Genomic DNA, 10,818 nt, shown 5'->3' with positions numbered 1-10,818 from the left:
AATTAAAAGCAATACTTATACCTTATTTTCGGATTATGCTCTATCCTAATATTTTAGAGAGTTATTTAGGGTTTTAGATTAATGTTGGTTGATGTCTACCTCTCCAAGGTACTTTTGATTAATTTAATTGTAAGTTTTCAGTTTTTTTCATTCTTCTCAATTCTCATTGTTATTCTCTCTTCTTTTTTAGTTATAAATCTTATAGTTTATAGTTTCGTAATTGCTTATTTTTATTCAATTAATCATCAGTTAATTATGTTTAGTCCTAGATTAATTATAAATTTAGATTTTTATGTTTACGTTTATTTAGCCTTCATGATTAGTGAGTAGTCTCCTATCTAAAATTTGAGAAAGTATGAATTATTGTTTTCATTTATTTTAAATGTAATTGTGGTGATTTAATGATGATTATGCATTGATCTTGGTGTTTTGAGGCCTTAGGATAGATATTAATCATATTTATGCTTTGCTATTCTGAGTACAAATATTGTTAATCGAATTTTGAACCCATTTATCATCCCCATGAGTCAATAAATTGATTCTTAGCTAGGCTAAGATATTGGGTAGAATATAAGAGGATCCTTTTATTAGGGGTTTTTTGTACTTATTTGATCTCTTAATCAATTAACTAAAGGCAATTCGAGAGACGATTTAGTTGATTTTATTAAGCGATTAATCTCGAGGATCATTCGAGAGAGGACTTGAATATTTTAGAGGAAAGCTAAGCCTTATATAATTATCACTTTTGAATCCGCAATTTCATTATTATTATCCTATTTTGATTCATACTAGTAGCCTTGATATTAATATTTTCCTTATTGATATTTAATCTAATATTTATTTGCTAGTTTGTTTGATCTTAGTTAGTTATTACTCCCTCCGTTTCATTTAATTGTTACACTTTGATATTTTACACTATTCACAAATTTTACTTTGACCATCATTTGTGATTTATACGCGGACGAAAATATAGTCATGTGTGATCTTGTTAGATTCATCATAACATGTATTTTATTAATATGTACTTTTTAAAATTTTTACAAATACAAAACTAAAGATATATGTCTTCAAATTGGCATGAGCGAAAAGTGTAAGTGTGTAGATTAAAATGAAACGGAGGGAGTAGTTGTTAAAAGCCATTCCAAAACCCCCAAATATCTTTCAATTAGGCAATGTTCTTAGACTTTGATTAATTGCAATTTTTTTTTTTGGATCGACCCTTAACTTGCCTCTACGTTTTTTAGTAATTGCTTATTAGAAGTATAAATATAGTTTGAAAAGCGATTTTCGGTGCTTCGAAAAACGAACTTGCCTTTACTACATTTTTAGTAATTGCTTGTTAGGAGTATAAATATAGTTTGAAAAGCGATTTTCGATGCTTCAAAAAACCTCATATCAAAAAAAAAAAAAAAAAAAAAAAAAAAACCTCATATCAATGGAGTAGGTTATGGCTAAAAAAATCTCACCCATCTCTGACCTGCCCCGTCACCCACTCCACCCGCCACCCGCCCATTACCCACCTCATTGCAGGTTTTTATTCATGTATGCTAGTGCGGGTGTGTGGATAATCCACTTACCCATAAATAATTGAGAGCTCTATGTGTCAATCCAATTGAGCATGACTATTACAAGCATATCAAGATTAATTGTTATTTTGCTCTTGAGTACGTAACACATGGGACTTGGGAGAGTATGACTTGTAATGAGCCTCTAATGAAGATCCTGTACAAAGACAACCCAAAAGATTTCTCCTTACCTATCAAAAAAATGTGACTTACTATTATTCCCATGTGCATAACAGAGTACCATATACTTCATTTTCAAGTCTCAAACACATTACCCTAAACAAGACTAAATGGATTCCAGGCCAAACTTTTTCTTTTGTTGGTAAGTTCATACCAAACTTTGTACTCTAAATGAATGTAATGGAATACGGCATATTAGAACCAATTTTGCACCATACACCCTATGAATTATGATATTCTTTGATACAACTTCAGGCCTTGTTTGGTTGACAAAACAAATCATGAGAAGTGCAAATTCCTAGGAAGTAGAAGTATATGAAGTTGTTTGGTTGGCAAAACCATGGGAATTTGCACTTTTTGGGAAGTTCTACTTCCTTCATTATGGAGGAAGTTACTTACCTAGGTCCCCCTAGGTAAGTAGAGCTTCCCATAAGAAATTCTACTTCCCATTATCAACCAAACACAATTTTACACTTTCTAGGAATTTCAAATACATAACTTACTAGGAAGTATGACTTCCAATATATAACCAAACAAGGCCTCAATATTGAATAAGAAAATGGTCTGTTTTATTCATGATTTGCATGCTACAAAGGATATTATTTTCTGTCGCTTTTTCTTTGAAAATTGCTTATTCAAATTAGACCCAGCATTAAACTAAGACCAAAAATACAAATGACGTGTAAGATTGACGTGGAAGATTAACTCAAAAAAATAATAATAAAAAATAATAAACATAAAAGTAATGTGAATTTCCATTAAAAAAACAATTCATTCCTGTTTCTCCTCTCCTGTCCTCTATAAATTAATTCCTCAAAATTGTGCTCTGCAATTCAATACGTGCTCTGCTCTTTCATCTCACCTTCCCCAATTCCACCCTCAATTTTATTTTCTCTCTCCTCTAATTAAATCCGTTCTTCCTTACTTGCTACCTTCCTCGGTTAGTATAATTCACGAAACCCAACTTCTTTTTTCTTTTCTGATTGATCATATTTTTGCAAGTTGATTGTTTTATATGCGACATTGTATGATTCTTTCATTAATTTCATCTGGGTATGTGTCAATTTTAGGGAGGGAATTACTGGGTTAGTTTTTATTTTAATTTTGATTCATTATGATGTTTGTTTGATCGAATTCACATGTGTTTTGTTACAAGATCGAGGTGTTTATTTCTTAAAATGTGAAATTTTTTCTGTGTTTTTTTATTGTTTTTTTATACTCATAATCTGAGGATATTAATTGCTAATTCCAAAGTTCAAACTTTTACCAGTTTTTTTCTGGATTTATGGCATAAGGGTAATGTCATTTTCATCTCAGTTACCAAGAATATAAGAATATTTTATAGTTAAATCTTATCCAATTCATGCTTTCTTGTAGCTTTTTTCTGGGTCCTTCAAATTCAGCTATAAAACTCCTTAATTATGAGGAATTTCAAGTAAAGACTGGATTTTTTTTTATATAAAAAAAAAAAACAAAAATTAGATTCTGTTGCTTCAAATTTACACTATTCATATAGGAAAGGATGTATTGAATTAAGGAAAATTAGATGACAATAAGGCTGGCAAATGGGCTGGTATAGTTTGATCAACTAATCCAATGAACTCAACGAATCTCCGCATAATTTGCTGAGTCTTTGAGTGTGACATTTATGAGTTGTTATTTGTTGACTTATGTAATTCAAACTCAAGATCTACCAATTATTGTATAATAGTTGTCTAGTTGAGTATGTCTTACCTTATGATTAAATTCGGGGTTTAGTTTATTCAATTGACTATTTGATCACTTTCATCCATTTTTCATTATCTATAAGGTAAGAGGTTATATGAATGTCCTGATTCAATTTTGATATTATATTATATGTTTTGGAGTTTTTCTGCTAACATTTTCGCACACGTAGCACTTTGATCGAATTTGTTACTTGTATGAACATGAACAATATAATATGTTAAGACTCTTGTAGATTGGGTTATATATGTTGGTGAGGCTATGGATAGAGTTATTCTGGGTTATGTATGACTTGATGTTTGCTATAAGGTAATATAATGAGCAATTCAATCTTGATCTTTTGAGTCTTTGAGTTGCATGCATACTTATCATCCTATGTCTAGGTGATGCAAAACAACCTTATCTGAGAATAATTAAGGTGATGAAACAATTTTGATGCATATGCTAGTGTAGATTTGTCATGTAACAGAGAAAACATTGCGTCCATGTTATCCGGGTGATTCGACCATGGATGCTATGCATATATTAAGATGTGTCCAGTAATTTAAGGCTGTGTTTATCTTGAGCTGTATTTAATATACCTGCTTAATTTGCTTGACTTTGACTGCTAAGTGCTATCCTTTCTTTTTTGTAAATATTCTTTCTTTCATACCACTTTTCGTTAGGTTGAGGGGTTGCTTAGCTCAGCTTTTTGTTGTTCTTATTGAGTGAGCTTTTAAATTGAAATATTTTTATGTTTTGGATCTTGAAGAAGATCTCTAATGCCTTCTTTCTCAGATTTCAGCTTATTTTGGAAGCCGTAAAATCATGAACGCTCTTGCAGCAACAAATAGAAATTTTAAGCGCGCATCCCAACTGTTGGGATTGGATGCTAAACTTGAAAGGAGTCTTCTCATTCCATTTAGAGAGATCAAGGTGGTTAATGCTTTTCACGAAGTTATTTATTCTATTACTAGTTAAAATTTCCAAATGCTAAATTGATTGAGCATCTACAATCGATTGATTCCAGTATATGCAAATATTTTGATGCTTTTTATAGGCATAGCACTGTTTATCTTAGTACTATGAAATATGTTTTCTAAGCTGAAATTCCTACAATATTTGAGATCACGCTCTTGTGTAGCACTTGCTTATATCTTAGTTTGAAAGTTGTCCTGGGGCCAGGGGCGGCTTTTAGCATGTTCCATGGAACAGGGCCCCTTATTTGTGAGGGCCCCAAAGTAGAGAAAGTTCAAGTAGTAAAAAGAAAAAGTTTATCTACTTATTTGGACTACTTTTTTTTTCATAATATGATTATGTGAAATATGGATGAGCTCTTACATTATTGAATTCTTCAAATACGAGATCGCACAGGGCCTCTATATAGTTCGAGACGGGCCTGCCTGGGGCTTGCCTTTGCAATGCATTAAATATATGCAACCATTGTTATTTATAGCAGTTGCATGCAAAATTGATAACTTCAAAAGTCTTTCCCCAAGCTGCATGTATTATTCTATTTTGCTAGAAACAGATCATTTTAGGTACTTATATTTAAAATAGTGTAATTGGCCGTACCTGTGCTGAGAAAAGCAACCACCTTGTATGTGGTCCTTTTGTTGATGCTTCAATGAACTTGTTATTTATTTCTTTATCTTGTCACTTGTATTATTTGCTGATGCTTTTTGGTCACGTCACTTTTTTTTCTCTTTTGAATATGTCAAATGGGGCCACTATCTGTAATAGTACTTTTTAATCCTGTGATTAGTCATTAGTGTCTTGCTGATTCAAGTTTCAACCAAAAAATTGCAGGTTGAGTGCACCATACCAAAAGATGACGGTACTCTTGCTTCTTTTATTGGATTCAGAGTTCAACATGACAATGCTAGAGGCCCCATGAAGGGCGGGATCAGATACCACCCTGAGGTTGGTTCAGTTCTCTCGTGTCATTTCAGTTCTTTCTAGCATCATATAGAGGGAAAGAAACCTTAATTGATCTCCATCAACTTCCAATATGTAACAAAATCATTATGCTATCTTGATACCTTTATTGAGTTTTCCCTTTGTGGTTCTACTATACCATTACTTTGAACCATGTCTATGTCATAATATGCCATGCATGTCCCTGAAGATTGGCATTATAAAGTGTGTACTCTATGACAATGTTAATAATTTCCATGTTCATTGTTTTTACATACATTGTAGGTTGATCCAGATGAGGTCAATGCATTAGCACAATTAATGACATGGAAAACAGCAGTAGCAAATATCCCTTATGGTGGTGCGAAGGGTGGCATAGGGTGTAACCCATCAGATTTGAGTCCTTCTGAGCTTGAACGTTTGACACGAGTCTTTACCCAGAGGATTCATGACCTGATCGGAATCCACACTGATGTACCAGCACCTGATATGGGGACAAACTCACAGGTGAAGCCACTATAATTTGTGTCCATCAATAAGATACGAGGTCTCGAATAGTATTGAGAAACTGGACTTAGACTTGACTTTTAATTGTTTGTCTTACTTTACAGACAATGGCCTGGATATTGGATGAGTACTCGAAATTTCATGGACATTCACCAGCAGTTGTAACTGGAAAACCTATTGTAAGTACATTGCGACGTTATTGTGATTGTAGGCACCGTCATGATTGGTTGTATCGTGTTTGCTCTCCAATTTCCCTTGTCTTTACACGAGTCTAGATGCTTATTACTGTTTCTTTTTTATCAATGTGCTTGTTACTTGTGAGTGGCTTCCGACTACTAAACTCGGTTCTTTTAAATGACCTTTTCTTTGGTGTGGATTTAGGACCTTGGTGGATCTCTTGGTAGAGATGCGGCTACAGGAAGAGGGGTGCTCTTTGCTACTGAAGCTCTTCTAAATGAGTATGGGAAAACTATATCTGGACAGAGCTTCGTGATACAGGTAAAGCATTTCAAGTGACTTTAGGCATGTCTGATCTCTAAATTTAGCACCCTGATGGAATCGCTCCATTGTGTCTGATGGTTCTAATGGTTGCAGAACTGAGAAGAGAAAATTAATTTGATGTATCTTCTAAGTTGCGACTAACGCTAGGTACTTTATCTCAGGGATTTGGGAATGTAGGTTCGTGGGCAGCTCGTCTTATCAGTGAATTAGGGGGAAAGGTTGTTGCTGTAAGTGATATATCTGGAGCCATAAAAAACAAGAACGGACTTGACGTTGACAGCTTACTGAAACACGTCAAAGAAAATCGTGGAGTTAAAGGCTTCCATGGTGCAGAGGCAATTGACGCCAATTCAATATTGGTTGAAGATTGTGATGTGCTAATCCCAGCTGCCCTTGGTGGCGTTATCAACAGGTTCAATTTTAATCTTTTGTAGTAAACCACTTTTTTTTCTTCATGTTATTTAGAGAAAAAGATTTGCGATGTCGTAGCAAGAAGAGAACTGAAATAAATACTCTGAGTGACTAGTATATGGAGCGCGGTTCTGAATAGCTATTATCTCCTGTAGATTAATGCTAACCTAGGAAAAGGGAAGGACAGTGAATCCCATTTGCAAATTCGTAATAAATTTTTGATATTGTAGTTGTTTCCAGATTCTTGTGCAGTATTGCTGAATATGATTTCCACTTGCAGGAATAGACATAATTATGACTTAAGATTCAGTAAATTGTCTAGGCATTAGAAGATTTTTTCCTTCCTGTGACATTAAGTTTCAGTCTAGGTTTGTGAACCATTTTGAAGACAAACCAACTAGTGGGTAGTTTTGTGATACACTTTGTCTTGGCAATTCTTTTTTTCATATCTCATAAAAGACTCCTCTCTGAAATTGTTTCCTTTTACTTGAACTGTTCAACTTCTATTACACTTAAATTGGCTAAATGAAACTTGTTTGCTGCAAATGAAGGGATAATGCAAATGAAATCAAGGCCAAATTTATCGTTGAGGCAGCAAACCACCCTACTGATCCAGAAGCAGATGAGGTTAGTTCAAGTGTGGATTTAACTGTTGTATTATGATGTTACAGATAAGTACTTACAACAAGATTTGCAATTTTGCAGATATTGAAAAAGAAAGGTGTTGTCATCCTTCCTGACATATATGCAAACTCTGGTGGTGTTACCGTGAGTTACTTTGAGTGGGTTCAGGTATTAATTTCTCCCCTTACACTTTGTTACGTCTCCCCCCCCCCGCCCCCCCAAAAGCTTAAACATAGCCCATTGTTTTAGATTTCATCAGTTCTGGGTACTAAATAAGTTATCCCGGCAATTGGCACCATAACTGAAAGATTCATTACGACTGTTAGATTTTCATTGCAAAAACTTTTTTTTTCCAAAAAAGATTTACTGTTTTTCCTTATTTACTACTATTTAAGGGTCTGTTTTTAATATATAGTGGTATGGACAATTTGAACTTATTCAAAGTTATATGAATATGTGAGGGTGTTTAAATCCAAGTTGCACTTAATTTACCTGAAACTATATGGGGAAAAAGCAAAGATTAAGATGAGGAGAGTATGGCCTATCCTATATTGAATATGTGAGGGTGTTTGGTAAAGTGTGATTGTTGGTTAGCCAAATAGCCAGACTCCTAAAAAAGACATTTCTATATCCAAGTTCTATACATTGCAACTGTTACCTAGATGGGCATTACTCAAAGAGGAGAAACATTATCTTATACGAGTCTATATACATTTTGATTGCAGAACATTCAAGGATTCATGTGGGATGAAGAGAGAGTGAACAATGAACTCAAGAATTACATGACACGGGGATTGAAGGATGTAAAACAAATGTGCAAGACGCATGATTGTGATCTTCGTATGGGAGCCTTCACCCTCGGAGTTAATCGTGTTGCTCGGGCAACTGTTCTCAGAGGTTGGGAAGCCTAAGATCATAATATGCTTGTGATTGTTTTTAAATAAGAGGCCTCTTTGCTCTTTGCTCTTTGCTCACCTGGTCTGTGCATTCAATTATTATGGAGATATGCTCCAATGTTTAAGTTATATGATGCCTCTATACATGACGTTCTTAGACACTGGGTCCTTTATCATTACCCTGGTGAATTAGAGGAGAGATTATCCCCAATTTAGATTTTTTTTTTTTTTTATGTTTTTGTGTAATTGCTCACGGTTTTTTACCGGATTTGTAACTTTATGATTAAACAAGAGCAAGGAAGCTTCATGGTTAGGAGTTGACACCTTCTGAAATCGCTTCCTTTGTTGTCCATTTTACATGTAATTACATAATCTTAATAAATTAAGGTTTTTGTAAAGAAATTACATTTGATTTCGAATGCAACTTTTAAATCAATGTTTATTAGTTGTATTATTTTGTAAAATTAATTTTGATGTTTTTATTTAGGGATGGAGTACTAAAATATGTCCATGTAGTTGCTAGTTGGCAAAGTCATACTTTGATTTTTTTATAGAAGACAAATAATTGACTTATCAAAAAAAAAAATGACTTTGGGTGGCTATAAGATGTAATAAAGGGATTAATTTTTAAGGATGGAGTATGTCTTGTAAGAGGTCGCCTACTTTTAAATTAAAACTAGTATTTGAGCCCGGGCGTTGCTCCGGGTTGGTACTGTTTTACAAATTTGATATGCATTTTTCTCCATTCCCATTAAAATATATTAAGAAAAACTCAACATTTAAAAGGTACAAATATAATAATGTAGACACTTAAAACATGATTAAAAGTTGGTTGAGATGGTAATTATGTCATATGTAATTGCAAGAGGTCACGGGTTCGAATCTTGTTGCAAGCTAATTTTACTTTTGTTAATTGACATGACTTGTCACTTGTATACACATTGGACAATTCTGGTGTTGTAACAAAGGTGCCACGTGGCGTGTATACATTGTTATGCACGCCTTTTAATATATTTATATAGATTAGGCAATAGTGACTAGGTTAATTTTTTTCGGTGACCATTTTAATTCATTTAGTAACAAGGTTTACTTTTATATTAAAATTAGATCATTTTTTTTAATAATTTGTGTTAGGGATGATATAGAGATCAAAATCTCAATAGAATAACATGGGGTGTGATCATGTGATGGCTCATAGAAGTAAAGAGAGTGAGTGCACCTCCTTAACTTACTCTGAAATAGTGTATCATAATTGACATGGGGTGTGATCATGTGATGGCTCATAGAAGTAAAGAGAGTGAGTGCACCTCCTTAACTTACTCTGAAATAGTGTATCATAATTGACTAGGCAACAAGAGAGTGATGATCATTCAAAATTTAGTAAAAACAAAAGTAGAAGCTGAGGCTAATACAACGAAACAAAAACAAAGAAACTAAATTCAGCTTTCCTTGATCTTACATAACCATTACAATAACATAAACAACTTAAACTTACTGCTCGGTTCGGAGGTCTTTGTTGATAGATAAATGTAGTGTAGCTCTTCTATTGGTGGTTGACAAACACCATAACAATGATGGAAGCTGGGGGAGGAGTGGACTGGTTTCACATCGGAGGAACAAGAACAAGCGAGATTTGGAACTCGCAACATAATCAATCTCTATGACCATCTATCACATGAAATTCTTGGATCGGGATTCTTGGAAGAGTCACTTTCCTCTGTGACTCAATACCCTCTTGAGTGGGTATTACAAGCTTCTCCTTCGCAAAGGAGAAGCTCAACTTTGTTGACGCACTATAAAACCAATTGACAAATTTGAGAACCGTCTCCAAATTGTTTTTGTCAAGGCAATGATTGATAAGATCATTACCAATCTAAATTGAAATCTAACCATCATTAGATATTGAACAATCATCTGATTGCCAAAATCGGAGAAAACAAACTCCAACCATGAAACCTTTTGCCACGCTCCACACTCAATTCGATAGAACAAAACTAGAAATCCTAACCAACCACACAAACCAGGCCCAACCCCTTACAATTAACAAACTTATCAAGCAGATCTAGTAAGCATGCAGCCTATTCATACTAACCCAATCAAAAGAACACGAACAGGGAATCATGGAAAGAAAGACGCGCTAAGACACTAAACCAGGAACGGGGAAGGGAAGACGCACTAAAATAGGAAGGGCAAAATCTTTAGCGGAGGGGGAGATATATTTGTTTAAAATACTAGTATCTTGTATGATAAGTTCTTAAATAACCATCTAACAAATTTCATTTTTCCAATAAAATAATATTTCCACAGACCAATTGAAATGTGACATACGGCCATATGGGACCTGATGAACACTTTCCCTCCATAAGTCATTTCAATTGTCTTAATGTCTTGCTATCAATTGTAAATTTGCCTAAGCTCGGTTATGGAGAACAAATAGCGAGTGCAAACCAACTGCGTTCTCAAAGACATCAAAGCATGTTTCTTTCCAACACCTCCTTACCAGCCTACTGGTG

The 10,818-nt window shown here is 34.2% G+C and overlaps 1 protein-coding gene across 4 annotated transcripts; it reads left to right on the top strand.

Annotated features, from left to right (window-relative positions):
• Window positions 1–2,524: 2,524 nt before the first annotated feature.
• Window positions 2,525–8,791, top strand: LOC104888710 (glutamate dehydrogenase B). Of its 4 annotated transcripts, none has more exons than XM_010673746.4 (10): window positions 2,525–2,685; window positions 4,248–4,385; window positions 5,259–5,372; window positions 5,652–5,873; window positions 5,978–6,052; window positions 6,255–6,371; window positions 6,536–6,786; window positions 7,337–7,412; window positions 7,491–7,577; window positions 8,135–8,791. In XM_010673746.4, exons 2-10 carry the CDS (start codon window positions 4,278–4,280, stop codon window positions 8,318–8,320), a joined length of 1,236 nt encoding a protein of 411 aa, XP_010672048.2. In that variant the 5' UTR covers window positions 2,525–2,685; window positions 4,248–4,277; the 3' UTR covers window positions 8,321–8,791. The 4 variants fall into 4 exon arrangements, with proteins under 4 accessions (XP_010672048.2, XP_010672050.2, XP_048497505.1 ...); XM_010673748.4 differs by having other exon boundaries at window positions 2,538–2,685; window positions 4,255–4,385; XM_048641548.2 differs by lacking the exon at window positions 2,525–2,685 and adding an exon at window positions 3,291–3,555.
• Window positions 8,792–10,818: the final 2,027 nt, after the last annotated feature.

The sequence above is a fragment of the Beta vulgaris genome, chromosome 3, assembly GCF_026745355.1.
Source record: "Beta vulgaris subsp. vulgaris cultivar EL10 chromosome 3, EL10.2, whole genome shotgun sequence".
Taxonomy (NCBI): Eukaryota; Viridiplantae; Streptophyta; class Magnoliopsida; order Caryophyllales; family Amaranthaceae; genus Beta; species Beta vulgaris.
Note: the sequence above shows the minus strand (reverse complement) of the source record. Positions and strands in the feature narration are given on the sequence as shown.